Genomic DNA, 19,109 nt, shown 5'->3' on the forward strand with positions numbered 1-19,109 from the left:
GGATGGAATACTGCATGACCTTGTGAGTACAGTATATCCTTCCGACAAAACGAGTTCATATTTCCCATACAAATGCAGTAACCTTTTTATTATTATGCTCATTTTTTTTATTCTACCTAAGGTTTAATTATATAAACAAAATGCACTACAAGAAGCAACGTAAATGAATGTATGCCGCACTCCAAACTAAATGCACAAGCACATATTCATCATTACACAAATCAACATTATTGCTGCGCACATAACTCCGCCCAGATCAATTTTAACTTGGTTGCGCACTTGACATAACTTTCGAAAGAAAATGGCGTGTCTAGTTAAAATTGAAAGTTGGAGTCATTGTGAATGAATGTGCATTGCAACAACTTTTCCATTTGATCTGGAATGAATAGATTTTGGTATTTTTTCTCAATTCTAGGAAATTTCGTGATTATGGACTGGATTTGTATGTGACAATTCCACACGAAATACATGAGATTGAAGAAGCGTGTTGACATCTGCAAATGTGTTTATGTTTCTGTCATTGAATGTTTGCAATCATAATGTGGGAAAAATATGAAGTCTTTCAATTGCAATTATCAAAAAGACGCTATGGAATTTAATGTGTATTTCATTTTGAGGCAGTCAGGAGGATGCAGTTGCACTTATCATTGAAATTACAGCACAATTTCGAAATGTGTAATCCAGATTGAAAATCTATGATATGGCTCATGTAATTTGGATTTGCAGAATTAAAAAAATACATTTTGAGGAAATTCAGGATGTAAAACTAAGTATTTTTTATTTTGCCATTCTTATCACCAGCTAAAGAAGAGAGTATATGACTTGTCACTTGTATGTTATTTGTAAGGACCTTATCTAGCACCTGTTATATACTGTAGCTAGCTTAAATCCATAACATTGTATCAATGCGGAATGTGCCAAAGCAGCTGGTATGTGGCAGTCCACGAAACATCTGTTTTAGTTCATTCATAAACAAATTTAAACAACCACAGCGTAAAGAGCCTCTCATGCGAGTGTACATGATGTTGTGTACAAATCAAAAGTGCTGGCATCTGCATCGTTTGTTTGTTTACAATAGAAAGTAGTTCCTTTCTGCACATGAATGTTATATGTGTATTGTCGCGTGGATTCAATGTCGGGTAATACTGCACGATTCTGACAATGTAAAGTTAATGGGGAAAAAAATTAGCATATAATAAATACAAGATATAACATGAGTATGATTACATATGCCATTATTGAGCTGGTTAGTGTACACAAGATATTACATGAGTATGATTACATATGACACTGATATGGTTAGTATTCATAAAATATTACATGAGTATGATTACATATGACACTGATATGGTTAGTATTCACAAGATATTGGATGAGTATGATTACATATGACATTGTTTGATCTTGCTAATTATGCACAAGATTTTAGATGGTCCTATAAGATATTTTTGGTCACTATATATGCATCGCCTATTTGTGCTAAAAGAAGAAAAGAAAAATTGTTAGTATTACATTACATCATGGACATGCCTTGGTTGAAAGCAGGAGAGGTGTCATCAAACTGTCCTAAGAGAGAGAATGACTCACAGAGACAGCAAATCTAAAACAACAGGACTGAATGAAGACAAGTATAAAATGCAAATTCATGAAAGTTTTCTGTTAACCTAGGTTAGAAACTGCAACCTACAGAATCATTGCTTTCAAGGTTATAATTTCAATCATTGAAGATAGCTTACACCATTTATTTGGTAATGTAAGCATATGAAAATATCCTGTAAACATAGGGAACCATGGTGTCTCATCACTTAAGACTTATGCCCAGAAGGGTGCAGGTTCAGTTCTAACCATTGGATCAGCATGTATTGGCTGCCATGGTGTATCGTTGGGCATGGCACTTTACTTGCATCAGCATGATATAATCTTCAGTCTTGCTCTTCTGTGAAACACACAAAACAACCCAAACCAGAGTATTTATTTAAGTAGTCGTTTGAAGCTTCACCATTTGTAGTTCCTATATTGTACAATTAAACATTGTTTTGTTTTTTACTCATGATGCACTCATAAAGATTTTTGTTGATCAGAAGTAGATTTTAGTTTTTTATTTTCTTCAATAAATAAGATCACATCAAATGCATTTTACATTTTGAAATGGTATTCACCATAAGATTTTGCTAATTCACAGCCCAAACGAAGGGTGAGTAACTCTGAGGAAATGCACATTTTTAATTTTTAATACTGTTACCTGCATATGTAATGCTCGAGATTACTGTCATCCTGTCTTTATACCATTGAGATTATCCTTGCCTGCATTACCTGCATATGTAATGCTCCTGATTATCGTCACCACATGTTAACACAAACTGTAAATCACAAACTTTCCATAAGCTTACCAGTTTCTGTCATACTCAGGAATGGCAAGTCATAATTGCCACTTTTATGTTGGCAGTGGTGTAGTAGCACCATTTATGCCGTAGTATCCCCTTCCTTTTAATAATTATTATGTGTACAACTTTATGCATGCATATGACCTATGTCTGTCCCTACCCTGGGTATTTAGTCCCTGAGTCATAACTTGGAAACTGTTGAGACCTATTGAGTTCTCACATGAAAGTCAGGTATCTTTGCCATTAGCTGTGTTAATTTAAGTTTTGGGATAATATTACTAAATGTTTTAAGTATTTACCTTGATGAGCTTTGAGTTCTAATCTCACCTGCGTAATTAGAAAGATATGCAATAATAACACTATTTTTGGGCAAGATGCCATGCTCCTTTGAGCACATGTATTGATTATTGAAGAAGCTGAATTTGATTTGATGTTTTGCACAGAAAGTCAAAATGATATGCCTTTATTTATTGTTTTACTTTAAATGTTATTTGATTTTAGTAAAGCTAGAACATTATGATTTGCAGTTATCCTATCATCATAGTTATGCTTGTAATAGAGTAGATTTTGTTCATAAAATTGCTTTTATGAACTTGTAGATGATCTGAATCACTTTCAAGCGTTGGTCACCTTTTTGTCATATGCATGAGTATTTAATTCACATACACAATTGTTCTGTTATTTTACCTATTTGTGTATTGTATCTGTTACCTCCCTTTCAGACAAAGGGTTACCTCCTGATAGTAGATATTTTACTGTACAGTATCTAGTGTAAAGACCATCTTTGTAAGTTAAAAAATGATTCTAAGAAATAGTTATCAATCATAATAGGTAATTATTTAAAATTATTTATTTGTATAAAAGAAATAAAACTGAATTGCCTAGGCTACTTTATGTACTGACTAGCAAAATAACTACCTGTACTATGAGGAGGCCATTTTTTTTTAATGGAAAGGGAGGTAACCCATGTGCTATTAATACTAAAGGAGTAAAATAAAGTACAACATAATTGTTGTCACATTCATGCTTGATCTTGCTTTCTAGAATTTGTAGTATCCACCTAAGCTTTAAATTTATCTTGACAGTGATTTCCGTTTTTATACAATACAGTATAATGGTCAGAAGTACCATATTTGTACCAAAGAGTTTTGTCTGCCATGTTGTCAATTGCTTGGTCGAGTGATATTCAATACATTCACTATTTTCACTGGTTGTCACAAATTATACAGATACAACAGTTGTAGTATCCATGGGAATGAATGGGTCAATATTCAGAAAAAGAAGTCTCATCAGTGTTTTTTTTATTATTAAATGTTTACCACTGTGCTTTTATCATAGAAGGTTTAGGCTGCTTAGTAATTCAGTAACCTGAATGTCAAGTCAAGTTAGATGGGTCATAATTGGAGAAATCAACTGAAATTCTGGCTTTGTAGCTTCTGATTCAATCCAAATCTATGGGGATTATGGTAAATACTTCACATTGAATATTTGAATATGAATCAAATATGGGCTACAGATATTTAGATGGTAAAAAAGTGTATTCTTTTCAACACAAATATGCAGTAAGGAACTGGTTTTTCAAGCAAACACTTTTATGTCAATGTTAAGTAATGCTCTCCCAGGATTTTAATACACTTAAATTCAAGATAGAACTTATCTATGTGGAAATGCTGTATGCTTTTTTTTCATGCAACAAAATTGATTTGAGTTTGATTTGTTCAGTTGCATTTTTAACTTTTTCTTTTGTTACCTGAATGTATTGCTAGTTGCACTCTCCATTATGTCATAAAGGTAGGAGTAGATTATGGATCATAAAAGGTACATGTCATACCTGCCTTAAGAGGTAATGTAAGTTAATGACCAAACCTCATTAATGGCAGCAGCTGAATCATGTTTCTGGCCACTATGGACCCAGGGTGGCTGAGTGGAATAAGGTGATTGTCTTTATGCACGTCTCACCTCTGTCCACATCTCAGTTTAACCAATGTGGGTATGTGAGAAAGCTTTCCAGTAGTTTCCCATGAGTTGGTGGTTCTTCCAAGGTTCTTTATATCAAATATATTGGCAGTCCTGTATGGTCTGTCATATGCTGAAAAATTATGTTAAACACCATGAAACCAAACCAAAACAAATCATATTGTAAAAGGAACCTCATTAAACCCAAACTTAATCAGAACATGTGGTTCACTAATGATCTTTCCACAGCCTTTAGTCATGCAGAGTTAAAATAAAACCCAACAAAAAGAAATGTTCAAATGCAATAAAATCCTAATCACTACCTGTATCTATCAGAAAATTTGACTTCCTGTTTGTTCTTGGATGCAGGTATCAACATTTACTTATATGTTAGGGGGCGCCTGATCAAACTTTCATTCTTTGATGAAAATAGAGAACCTCACAAACCCCAGAACTCTCAAAGCTGAAAATATAATTTGATCCAGATGGATTAAAACTTGTTTCACAGTGCATGTTTTATAGTAGCACCACCATAGACAACATTAAAATTGAACAAGCATTATGATTTAGTATTGAAGTCAAAGTATCTGGCAATTTTGTACCAAATATAAGTTGGTTCCAGACATGAGTTGCGTACAGGAAAAAGGTAGACCTGAATACATTATGCTGCACTGGTAGAATATTGTGACTCAGTAGTTCTGCTGTTGCTCTGCTGTAAATATTTTGCAATGTTAATCAGGTCAAGGTTTATCCTGTACAGCATGATGATTCTATTGGTCTGACATTTGAACTTGAGGTTTTCTCATTGTAATTGGATAATCACCAGGTTATACATACTGTGTTCTGTCTGCATAGATTTTGAACAGATACATGGCTGCTTTTCTTTGTATGCTCCAAAACTTTGATCTCCTTCTAGCATTAGACATCCCTTACTGCCAGACCATATGATGCGACAGACATCACCTTCTTGGTGTGATTCTTTTAAGTTTCATTGCAAGGAAACCCAAGACCTTATTTCTTTCACTGACCATAGTTATGGTGTGTTTCATATAGGATAAGTTGTTTATACTGGTGACTGTCCAAGGTAATTGCTTGAGTCAGCTGCTTGTATTTCATCCAGGATAAATTGCTTGCATTGGCAATTCCAAGGTAATTGCTTGAGTCAACTACCTGTATTTCATCCAGGATAAGTTGTTTGTATTGCAGACCCTAGGGTAATTGCTTGAGTCAACTGTATTTCATCCAGGATAAGTTTTTGTATTGCTGATTTCAAGGTAATTGCTTAAGTTAACTGCCTCTATTTCATCAAGGATAAGTTTTTATTGGTGACTCCAGGGTAATTGCTTGAGTCAACTGCCTCTATTTCATCTTCACTCTTTTAAGTTTACTAATGTATCAAGATCAAGCCACTCCTGCAGTTACTGTAACAAAGTTTTTATAGTTAATTGGTGATGTCAGTTTTGTTTCATAATTTATCATTTTACTTTTTTGAAGTTATTATCATTTATACTTCTTATGCATTTATCATTTAAATTATTTTCTAAACAGTTATCATTTATACTTTCTATGTGTTGATATTACTTAAGTCACAGAGCAGATGCCAGTCAACTTTTGTTTTGACAAAAATACAAATGTTGCGACAACCTGAATGTAACCTCTTCTAAACACTTCTCCTTCTTCTCACTTTATTTTAATTTTGGTAGGTTGTGAAGTCACATCCTTTAGACTATTGAGTTCTGTGGTCCAAACTCAGAATCATTATGAGCTAGTTTTGCTTTGTACAGGGAAAAATATTAGAAAAAATATGTAACTAGGGACTTACTTAAATTCCATTTATGTTGTCACGTAAACTAGATTTTAAATTGATAACAAAATAATTATTAGTTCATATTTGTTAATAATGATTCAAAGATAGATTCAATAAAGAAAATATAACTTGAAAAAAGACACAAGATTGATTTTCTGTATTTCTAGAACTTTTTTCTGATGGCATTACCTGTTTGACATAAGGGAGGTAACTCAGTTTGGACTGTCATTTGTGTATATGAATCTTGTAAGTGAAGAAACATAATGATGGTTTTTATTAGTAAAAGTTATTTTGTGTTCCAGCAACTTGTAATTGTTAGCAATACAATGCATATTGTGATTCTGCCACAGTATAAACTGATCTGTGATATTAGATGAGTTTGGTTATTGAGTCCATTGCACTGGGTGGATTTAATTTTTGAAATTTCTACCTAAAATATTCCATTTGTTTGTAGTTTTTGACCTAAAACAAGTCAATTATACTTTTCACGTACCTCAGTATAAGGTGTCCTAAAGCAAGACACTTTTGTGGTTTCCCTGCTCACTGTTTTGATCAGGGACCAGCATTTTTAACAATAATATTACTACCTTTCATTTCCTTATATCCTCCTTTAAAACTCCATTTTTCCTGATTCAGTCATTTTAGATAATTTTGTAAAGCCTCCATTAAAACTGCTTTTCCTCACTTAAACTGACTTGAGATAATTTTGTTAGTCATCCATTAAAACTCTGTTTCCCTAATACAGACACATTTTAGATGAGTTTGTAAACCATTCATTAAAACTATTTTAACTGATTCAAACTCAGTTTAGACAATTTTGTAAAGCCATAAAAAAATGCAAGAAATGTCTCCCAGTATAGTTTTATATCACAAAGTCTCATATTTAATATCCAAATTCAGTATTGAATTATATTTCACTCTTTTCAGTGCCTTTAACAGATTGTTGTGGATTTTAACGGCTGGACATTCTGGTGTTTGAGAAAATGAATTGGATTAGTTGATATGGGTTAAAATTCTACATGTGTTTGAATATGTGTCTGCATGCGTGATAAATTGATCACAAAGTTGTTGTTTCTTTCAGGGAACTACAGATCCTGTTTGCTGTGTATGTGCCTCTGACAAGGTTTTGATTGTGGTAAGTTGAAACTATTCATGAAGCAGAATAAATCCAAATGAATGATTTCATTTTTAATGGATATTACTTGATAGAGCAAAGGAGTAATTTTGTTGGTACTTAAAATTTTCTATTTTGTTGAAATCAATTTTTAAGATGCAGTTAAAAAATGGCATGATCAATTCATCAGTATGGCATACAGGTGTATTGTATAGGTATGAACTCTGGGAGAGATTAGGCATACAATGTTTGGTTGCAGTGTCTGTCTTTATTAAATAACAAAAGTTAAGAAATTTGTATGCAATTTGAAATAACTACCATAACAGTCGTTTGAAAGAAGATGATAAAATCAGCAAAGATTATTTGAGACCGGTGGAAATATTTATTGATTTATGACTTGACATCAACTCTGCAGGCTTTCTGACACATTATTACATTATGATCTAGACTTGTGGAAACTTAAATATTGTTATATGACCTGCCATAAATTCTTTGTGCATGCTTTCTAATACATTATACCATTATGATTTCAATAATTGTTTGATACTAACAAATTTCACTGATCAACATTATATTTTTTATGTATTTGGTAAAAAGAATATATGACTTTTTAAAAATATTTGTTCATCTCTTTCTTCAATGCAAGCCATGTAGACAGATCTGCTATTGCATAATTCACAGAGGTTTTGCTTATTTTGTCTACATGTCACATAATTAGCTGACAGGTCACATAATTAATTGACAGATTGCATAGTTAGCATATACAGACTGCATAATTCACTGACTGATTGCATAATTTACTGACAGATTGTTTAGTTTGTAACCAGTTGCATTATATGCTGACATAATTAATAATAAAGTGTGACAGATTGTATAATTAGCTCATTTTATAGAATTGTCTGACAGATTGCTTAGTTTGCTGCAAAATTGCATAATATGTGACATTGCATGATTTGCCAACAGATTGAATGAGCAGCAAGATTGCATAATTTGATGTCAGGTCAGGATCTGTGCTGTTCACTTTAACATCATAAATATTGCACACCAAGAATGGAACTATGTAGATGTTTTCACTGATGCCTGTTTGTTGGTATTCTTCAGATACATCACATAGAACCATTATAAATAAAAGATTTAGATTCCATTCTTGCTGCATGTCTGAGAATATCGCAAAAGTTTAATAGCAATGGTATGCAGTAAATACAAAACTGTATTCATGTTATGTTCCAAGCTGGGTGAAAGGACTCATTTTACATTGCATATAAATATGTCTTGACGTAATGGCCTTGATGTATTCCTACACCATATCAAACTCTTTAGTAAATGGTACTTATGGCTTTAGGTTTGAAAATGTCAGATGCAGAGTTTGACATTATCAAAAATGACGATGTTGCATATGGGGACAACATTTGATAATGTAAATTTTTAAAAAAATTGTACTTCAAGCATAACATTTTTTGAAGATTTTTAAAGAAAAACTAAATTTGTAACAACAAAAAATAATAAAACATTATTTAATACAATATGTTGATTTATATATTAATTTGATGATATTGATTAAAAGTTTAAATGACAAATGTAATAATTAGTTGTAATTAAAAGTGTTTAGTACTGTGTTTCTTTTACAGGGTCGTGAATCAGGGACATTGAACAGGTATTCCATGCCAATGTTGTCTATGACACACAAGTATGTCCTGGATTGCCGTCCTCACCAGCTGGCTCTCAATTGTGTTTCTGGGTAAAGATTTTATGATGTGCATATTGTTACTTTGAAGTATGAGGTTGTAATTAAAAGCAAAATTGTTGTGTTTTTTATGTGCTTGTGTGTGTGCATATGTGCATTTGTATGTGTTATAATATGAACATTCTAATGCTATTTAAAGAGTTGGACAGGGAAAAAAATGTAGAGCACTCTCCCATTATAATAATAGTCATGATAACATTGAAAGTGTACAGCATTAGAAGTGAAACTACCTTATACTAAAGCTAGTTACAAGAATGTCTGTGTTATAATGAGGTATATTATTGTAGACATCATGTTAAGGACATATTGTATAGCTCGTATGGTGGATGCGTTATTCACCTCATGTATAGGATACATCGTTGACCTCGTGTATAATACACTTTGTAGACTCCATGTATAGGACACATTGTAAATCTCATGTATACGACACATTGTAGAGCTCTTGTAATGGACACATTGTAGAGCTCATGTATAGGACACATTATTGACCTCATGGATAGGATACATTGTAGACCCCCTGTATAATACACTTTGCAGACCTCATGTATAGGATACAGTGTAAACCTCGCGTATAGGACACATTTTTTACCCCCAAGTTTAGAACACAATGTAGGCCTCATGTATAGGACACATTGTGGACCTCGTACATAGACACATTGTAGACCTCATGTATAGGACACATTGTAGACCTCATACATAGGACGCGTTGTAGACCTCATGTATAGGACACATTGTGGACCTGATGTAAAGGACACATTATAGACCTCATGTATATGACACATTGTAGATCTCATGCATAGGACACTATGACCTCATACAGGACACATTGTAGACCCCATGTATATGACACATTGTAGACCCCATGTATAGGACACATTGTAGACCTCATGTATATGACACATTGTAGACCTCATGTATATGACACATTGTAGACCTCATGTATATGACACATTGTAGACCTCATGTATATGACACATTGTAGACCTCATGCATAGGACACATTGTAGACTTCATGTATATGACACATTGTAGACCCCATGTATATGACACATTGTAGACCTCATGCATAGGACACATTGTAGACTTCATGTATATGACACATTGTAGACCCCATGTATATGACACATTGTAGACCCCATGTATAGGACACATTGTAGACCTCATGTATATGACACATTGTAGACCTCATGTATATGACACATTGTAGACCCCATGTATATGACACATTGTAGACCTCATGTATATGACACATTGTAGACCTCATGCATAGGACACATTGTAGACTTCATGCATAGGACACATAGACCTCATACAGGACACATTGTAGACCCCATGTATAGGACACATTGTAGACCCCATGTATAGGATATATTGTAGACCCCATGTATAGGACACATTGTAGACCTCATGCATAGGACACTATGACCTCATACAGGACACATTGTTGACCCCATGTAACGGACACATTGTAGACCCCATGTATACGATATATTGTAGACCTCATGTAGGACACTATGTAGACCTTGCAGATAAGACACATTGTAGATCTCATCTGTAGAACACGTATCCTTGATTCCTGAATACTTCTGAGTGTTTTTGATCTTAGACCAGAGTGAATACCTTGTCCATTTCCATTGCAATATCCTCTGATGTAGTACATGTTCTTGTTGAGTGTATCAATTTCCACACAATAGGACAAAAAAAATATTTGATTTGTATTGGTGTTTTGTGGCACATCAACACAAGTAGGCTATTTAGTGCTGAGGCATTTGTAGCAAAGTGCTTTTCCCAAGGACACACTATTGTAGCTGACCCAGATTGGTCTGATAGTCGGATTCTCACCAGCACCCTTCCAGTCAGTAGTCTGGCATGCTAACACTGAGACACAGTGGATCCCAAAAATATTTGATGTGAGCTCTATAAAGAATTAATTTGATCATTTACTATCAGAGAAAATATTGAATTTGTTTAAGAATGTTATTTATAGAACCAATTTTCACTCAATATTTTAAGGACATTACCTTCGTTTTAATTTTACATAGATCTTTTAAAGATTTTATTTATTTATTGTAAGAGTACATACTTACATTTATTTTAAAGGAGTTAACATCCTATAGATTTTAGTAACCTTTATCTTTACATTTTTAGAATTAACCTTTTTTTCAGCACTATATAGCCTGGATTGTATTGATGTACCCTTAAACCTTAAACATATTACACATATTTTGTTGACCAAGCAATAAAGAGTAGGCTAGTCAAAGATTTCAAACTACATCATATCTGGTTGTCAATCAGAAAACGAAAATCAAGTGAGAAAAAATAAGTTGCAGTTTCATGGTATCCATGATTGTAAACACATTACATGAAGCGTCACATTATACAAGTCCAAGGCGCTTTAGTTGGCTAGGGACCATTGTTCCTTCTTTATATTTCACCAAGTAATCTGGAATTCTAAAACAGCTTTAAATATAATACCATCTCTGATTAATATTTGAATTTCTTAATTTGCAATAATAAAATGATGGAAATATTGGCACCATTTTCATTGCTTGATGCTTGTTATGATTCAATTCCTTATCTCTGCTGATACATTGCTGGTAAAATTTGTGTTTCGACAGAGAAATTACTGTGTTTTACAAGATATAAATTCCATTTGCCTTAAAGATAAACCAAAAAAGATATATACTTAAGAAAGAACTTACATGTTACGATGTGGTATCTTTTAATTTAATGAACTTCAGATTAGACTTTTATCCATGAGGACTACTGAAGACACAATAAATAATTTTCCATATCAAAAGCCTGTCTTTCAGTGACATGAGTGTAATTTTGACTTATTATTGACGTCAGTATCAGTGTGCTTTTTTAAAAACTTTTATATTTGACTTTTTAATTCTTACTTACAATTAAGTAAAACGTGTACTGACATTACTGGGGTTTAACATCAACTTTTACTGTTTCAGTAATAATTTGAGAAATGGAATTTTTATTTCAGCCGTCTGTCAATTATTGACATTAGTGGAGTGTTGACCTTCTTTGACCTTGACACCAAGATCACAGACCAGGATGGGAAGGAGACTGTAGGAGAACATCTGAAGTTTGAGAGGAAAGATGTCTGGGATATGAAATGGGCTGAGGTAGGGAACATTTCTCTAATGTGTGTATAAATGTTTTATTTTCTTGTATAAAACAGTGTCATGGTACAGCGATGGATAGATGTTATAGACATAGATAACTTCCATTAGTAAATGCCTTGTCATAGTCAATAATATTTTTCACAATTTAACATTTGTTAAAGCTTTTGAAAGACTGGATAGCATAGATTATAGCATTGTTTACATGTTTAAACAATATTTATTGCTGAAACATTCTGTAGAAAGAAACATAGAATTAATTTCAGTGACTGAAATGGATTGCATACTCTTAGATAAATCTTTCTTCAGAAAAATGAGCACATAAATGAAAGTAATGCTTCTTTGAGAATTCATTTCATGGTGACCATAAATTCACTGTACGATTTAAGTTCTTACTATTGATGATTTAAGTTCTTACTATTGATTTAAGTTCTTACTATTGATGATTTAAGTTTTTACTATTGATGATTTAAGTTCTTACTATTGATGATTTATGTTCTTACTATTGATAATTTAAGTTCTTACTATTGATGATTTAAGTTTTTACTATTGTTGATTTAAGTTCTTTAATACTAATTACATTTTGAGTTCTTACTATTGACAATCTATGTTCTTACTATTGATGCTTTAAGTTCTTAATATTAATATTTTAATGTATTCCTTGTTAGGACAATCAGGAATTGTTTGCCATGATGGAAAAAACCAGGATGTACATCTTCCGTAACCTAGACCCAGAGGTACAATCATCTTAACAGATGATTTAGAACTACATTGTTTTTTAAATTTTCAGATCCTTGAAACTTTTCAATCAATAATGTTGTCCTCTTTGCATATGTCTAAATAATAAAGCTGAAATGTCTGTGTGTTAATCTTATTAGAATATGAAAAGTGAAGATATTTTAGAACTTAATGTTGCATTCATAATCATCTTTTTCCTTTTGTGAATGGTGTCAGACTGAATTCTTTGAATTTAGTCATGTGACTTTGTGAATATTTATTTAGGAGATATAGTAGTTCACTGGTTAGTATGCTAGACTTGTGACTGAAAAGGTGCAGGTTCAAATCCTAGTTACAGTAGTATGGGCATGAATAAGTTACTGTGTTGTGTCCTTGAGTAAGTCAAATTACATCGATTGTCTTAGTGCTAAGTAACCAACTTTGTACGTGTAGGAAAAAGTGGTGGACTTTAATTTTGCACTCCAAAGGTTTTGGGAAAATAGCTTCATTTGGTTATTTTGGGTTTTAGAGTCATGCACAAAAAGATCTAGGAAAACATGGCATGAAGGTATACAGTATTGGTACTCTCTTTTATAGGAACCAATCCTGAGCAGTGGCTATATCTGCCAGTTTAATGACCTGCAGATTAAATCCGTTCTTTTGGATGAGATTGTGAAGGATCCAGAAAATCCAACAAAGGAATGCATTGCAGAAATGGAGATCAAGGTGATTATTTCTCCCATTGTGCAAACAACGAATGGTAGTATGGCATGTATTATTACCCATATCCATCCATCCATCCACCCACCCATCCATCCATCCATCCATCCATTCTTGGTTAAGCTTTGCATTGAGGTCCGTTTCAGGCACGTTTTGGAGCATCTTAATGCTGTGAATATGTTTGTAATATAATTTATGTGATAAATTCTTTGCACATATGAGAAAAGGTTGTGGGTCACCCTTACCCAAGAAGAGGGTGCTGGATGATCCTATACACAGGTTGGATCTTGGATTTACCAGGTAGTTGCCAGATTTTTACTTGTGGTATAACTGTAAACTTTACCCTGATATACATCAGCAGATCTCAAAACATTGCACTAATATTAATTGAATGTTGATACATGTATCACACATTATCATATACCTGTACCATGATTTTCTATGAAAAAGCATTGTGTGGAATAATCCAGTAAATTTTTCACTCACTGGGTTTTGTCAGTTACATATATTTGGTACTATTAGGCAGAGGAACTAATACATTTGTTTCTGGGCTACACAGTGCAATAATATAATAGTCTGTAAACAGAGGTCATGTCATATGTCATATTGTATATTTATCCATGAATCAGTGATGGAAAATAATTAAAAAATTTAATTATACTGTCTTCTTTTTAATTTTGAAGAAAGCAATTACATAAGACTATTAGTATTTAACAAATAAGGGGATCTAGTAAATAAATTACAGTTTTTGTAATGATGGATATTGTGGTATCACCCAAGGCTTTCATGGCTCACAGGCTTGACTCATTTTACTTTGTTTCACCTACAGTATTCAAAAGCACATTAATCAGTATTGATACAGGAATTCCATTGTTCTTCTGCCATCTTAGAGATGTAGTAGGATGGAAAACTTGCCTGTGATTTTTGGCATTTGAATAAGACAACAATCTAGAATTTATGGCATTTGAATAAGATGACAATCTAGGATTTCTGGCATTTGAATAAGATGACAACCTAGAATTTATGGCATTTGAATAAGTTGTTGTTGTTGTTGTGGGGTTTAACGCCATTTTTCAGCACGATAGGCTATACATGGCGGCCAGTATTAATGGTGGCATTTGAATAAGATGACAATCTAGAATTTATGCCATTTGAATAAGATGACAATCTAGGATCTATGGCATTTAAATAAGATGACAATCTGGGATTTATGGCTTTTGAATAAGATGACATTATAGGATTTCTGGCATTTGAATAAGATGACAATCTAGAATTTATGGCATTTGAATAAGATGGCAATCTAGAATGTATGGCATTTGAATAAGATGACAATCTAGGATTTATGGCATTTTAATAAGATGACAATCTAGGATTTTTGGCATTTTAATAATGAATCCCATAAAGAAAGGACAGCCAGTAGGTTCACTAGGTTTCTGCTGGTTTGAGAGACTACCTATGGGAGTTTACACAAACCAGAAATTAAAGGAAGAGTGCCTCAAGATATGCACCTGTCTGTGTGATTTTTGTGGATGATATGATAATTTTTTGAGAGAAATTTAGCCATTTATACCACCTTGAGCCAGTATTACCAGCCCCATTTAGTGAATTATACCTCCTTGAACCAGGATTACCAGACCCTTTTTATCAATTATACTGCCTTGGCACTTGCATTACAAGGATTACCTAACCCTTTTAGTCCATTATTCCACCTTGAAACAGGATTGCTAGACCCTTTTAGTCAATTATGCAGCCTTGAACCTGGATTACAGACACTTACAGTTAATTATGCCACAGTGAGTCAGGATTACCATACCCTTTCAGTCAATTATGCCTCCTTGAACCAGGATTACCTGATGCTTTTAGTCAATCATGCCAGTTTGGACCATGATTATCTGATGCCCTTAGTCAATTACACCACCTTGAACAAAGATTACTGGAAACTTTTTATCAATTACACCACCTTGAATCAGGATTACCATGCCCGTTGAGTCAGTTATGATGCCTTGACCCAGGATTACCTGATGCTTTTAGTCAATTATTCCAGTTTGAAACATGATTTCCTGATGCTTTTAGTCATTTAGGCATCATTGAGCCAAGATTACTTGGATTACATATTTTGCCTATTAATTCATCACTTGTTGATAAATGTTAGAATCAATCAGTCAGTAAAGTAAATATTTTTTCTTAAGTTTTCTGGTAGTAGGTTTGCTCCAGCTGTCATGGATTTTTTAAATATGCATACTCGTAGTGAGATGTGGATTTGATTATTGTGGAATGTCAGAAGAATGCTACATCAGATTGACCTTATGACCCCTATGATATATATATATATATATATATATATATATATATATATATATATATATATATATATATATATATATATATATATATCTATATATATATATATATATATATATATATATTTCTTCATTTTGCACAATATGTTGCATACCATTAACAATTAACTCATTTGACACAATTAACTCATTTAACTCATTTGACAAATGGATTGACTTTTCCACATATCATCCTGTAGCACTGTGTCAATGAGACAATTTTCTTTCTTTAAAATCATGCATATGCTAGATTGTATTACATTTTGATGTGCTCAAAAATATGTGTTTTGGGGGTTTTCTTTTCAGTCCCTGCGAGATACTCGTGACCTTCTGGAGAAGGTGGGAATACCTGATGCCCAGCAGTTTATTGAGGATAATCCTCATCCAAGGCTTTGGTGAGTTTTACCTCAGCCATTGAACTCTATAGGAATCTACTTTATTGGACCACTACTTTTACTTATTGTAAATCAGAAGATTTTCACCATCATAGATATTTATCAGGGTAAAGACTGGATTAAATTAGGACACAAAACCCACAATTCAGGCCTATATTCTTGAGACATTTAGAGGAAAGAAAATCATGCATACAAGATCAAAATCCCCTAATCAGGCCTCATATTCTGGAAATTATTTGACCAAGAAATTTACACTCTGACATGTTTAAACTCCAAATCATGCCCTATATTGAAGTTTAAAATCTACAACTCAGACCCTATGTTCTGGACACTGTTTGACCAAGAAACTGACCCCTAAATCAGGCTCAAAATCTGGAAATTAGGCCCCGTATTCTGGAAACTGTTTGCTCAAGAACTATCTCCAAATTGAGCCCCATATTCTATAGACTTTATGAGCAAGAAACTCGGGTTCATTACAAAACCCCATAATTTGTGTATGACATTCGGATATACATAACTGGAATTTAGAATGCTGACAGAGAAAGTGAATTGTGAAAATTTTTGGAGTTGTATGACTGGCTTAATTCTTCAGTTTTCTGACTTTATGCATAAGGTTCAGTTTCATGTTCAGAAGTTTCAACAATATGGGGCCAGATATGTTATTTGGAAAACATGTGATTCCTTGAAATTTGGCAGTTTGGGTAAGGAACTTAAGTGAAGACATTTTGATCATAATTTAAGTAAAATGAATTCACAATAATTGCAGTATGAAACATGCTTATGTTCTGAAAACTTTAATTGCAAAAATGAATTCCAAAAATTTCTTTCAGTGTTGTTTTTGTATTTCTTTTTTTAGGCGTCTGTTGGCTGAGTCAGCCCTTGAGCAGTTGAATCTGAAAGTGGCTGAGCAAGCTTTTGTCCGCTGCAAGGATTACCAGGGCATTGAGTTTGTCAAGCGTCTGGGTAACCTGCAGAGTGAAAATATGAAACAAGCTGAAGTAGCAGCATATTTCAGGCGCTTTGAGGAAGCAGAGCGCAAATACTTGGACATGGATAGAAGGTAAAGGAGACAAAATATGACATACCTTTCATGAATAAAATTGTCATATAAATCCAATATAAGTTATTTAGTTGAAAAGGGTTGGAGACACCAAGTTGTCAGATAAAGAGATTAGACATTTTTTCAAAAACTTGTACAGTGGATGGACAAGAGAATTATGAGACAAGATTCTACTATTAAAGCTTTATGATTAGTCAGACATTTAAAATTTGCATCGGTGGGCAATTGGAACCATTCTTTGAAACAGTTTAGTATAGCAGCATATCACATTATCTTTAAAATAAAAGTTAGGCTTTCCTAACTTTTAGTGGAAAGTTTAAAATAAAAAAAGTTTAAAATTTAAAAAAATGCGAAAGTGAAAGGAGATAGGAAGGGTGAATAGTAATTACCTGAGAAAGAAATGTATATTTTTTTGTGTTTAAAGAGACTTGGCAGTGAGCTTGCGGAAGAAGCTAGGTGACTGGTTTCGTGTCGTCCAGCTGTTGAAGACTGGTTCTGGTGGGGATGATTTACAACTGGAGGAAGCCTGGAATGCTATTGGGGACTACTATGCTGACAGACAGAAATGGTTTTCACAAATTTCATACTAGTATAATCAATTGCATGTACTTGTTTGGGATGAGAAATTCCACTGTACGGGTTATAATTCATCAGTAGAGAGAGAGATGGTCAGAGAATGAAAATATGCCCCAAACGATCAGAAATAAGGTCCAGGAATGAGATTTGACCAATAATTTCATGCCATTCAGGTGGGATTTCTCATTCCCCACATGTACATATTATTTTAAGTTGTATCATATTCCCTTTTTAGCTAGAGAAGTCAGAAATAAAAAGTATGCCATTGGTACAAAATAGTTTCTTGGGGACACAATATTTTCTGTCAGCTTTATTTATCCTAGACAGTCATACCAAGTTCTGATGTTGGTTGAATGCTCAAATTGTTGTTTTATGCCATAAACAGTCTTTTTCATATCAAAACTAACAGGAAGAATTGAAACATCTTTGATCTCATGGTAACTTTTTGTCATGTTCTTGGAATATTTTCAAAAATCAAAATGTGTATACTTGCTGATTTTGACCAAAAAGATGAAGCTTTGAGAAATTTAATACAAGAATAATTTTGCAAATTGCAGGAAGCATGTGCTGCTCCTTATATTCTTAAAAGGAAACTTATTTTCATCTTTTCCTGTTATCGAATAAAACTGATACATATGTTCAGTCAATTTTGTTTGGTTGTAACAAGTCAAGATTTTAAACACTCAAATGAAATTGTACCTGCATGCATGCCATTTGATACCATTTTATACATGCCATTTCTGTCAGAGACATCCGATTTATATACCAATAAAATAATAATTGTCAAAATTATAAAAAGTGATGTCCACAAAAATAAATGAATTCATCGTATATTACATGGGAAACTGCACACAAATTAAAATCTTCTAATCATTTTCTGAATTTCTATAAAGATTCTAAAGCAATGTCAAAAATGTTCTGAAATTCTTAAGCAATTTAAATGATGCAGTGTCAGAAATGTTCTGAAGTACTTAAGCAGTTTAAATGATGCATTGTCAGAAATGTTCTGAAGTACTTAAGCAATTTAAATGATGCAGTGTCAGAAATGTTCTGAAATACTTAAGCAATTTAAATGATGCAGTGTCAGAAATGTTCTGAAATACTTAAGCAATTTAAATGATGCAGTGTCAGAAATGTTCTGAAATACTTAAGCAATTTAAATG

General features: G+C 33.2%; 1 protein-coding gene across 3 annotated transcripts in view; it reads left to right on the forward strand.

Moving 5' to 3' along the window:
- Positions 1-19,109, forward strand: part of LOC149783653 (WD repeat-containing protein 35-like) — an 83,308-nt gene that overhangs the window by 40,139 nt on the left and 24,060 nt on the right. For all 3 annotated transcript variants that reach the window (XM_089931893.1, XM_089931894.1, XM_089931895.1), the window contains 8 exons: positions 7,229-7,282; positions 8,890-8,999; positions 12,001-12,142; positions 12,808-12,876; positions 13,454-13,582; positions 16,222-16,310; positions 17,167-17,370; positions 17,795-17,938. In XM_089931893.1, coding sequence (XP_089788019.1) covers positions 7,229-7,282; positions 8,890-8,999; positions 12,001-12,142; positions 12,808-12,876; positions 13,454-13,582; positions 16,222-16,310; positions 17,167-17,370; positions 17,795-17,938 — 941 coding nt within the window. The remainder of the gene's footprint in view (positions 1-7,228; positions 7,283-8,889; positions 9,000-12,000; positions 12,143-12,807; positions 12,877-13,453; positions 13,583-16,221; positions 16,311-17,166; positions 17,371-17,794; positions 17,939-19,109) is intronic.

The sequence above is a fragment of the Sinohyriopsis cumingii genome, chromosome 14 (assembly GCF_028554795.1).
Source record: "Sinohyriopsis cumingii isolate HCF-2022 chromosome 14, ASM2855479v2, whole genome shotgun sequence".
Taxonomy (NCBI): Eukaryota; Metazoa; Mollusca; class Bivalvia; order Unionida; family Unionidae; genus Sinohyriopsis; species Sinohyriopsis cumingii.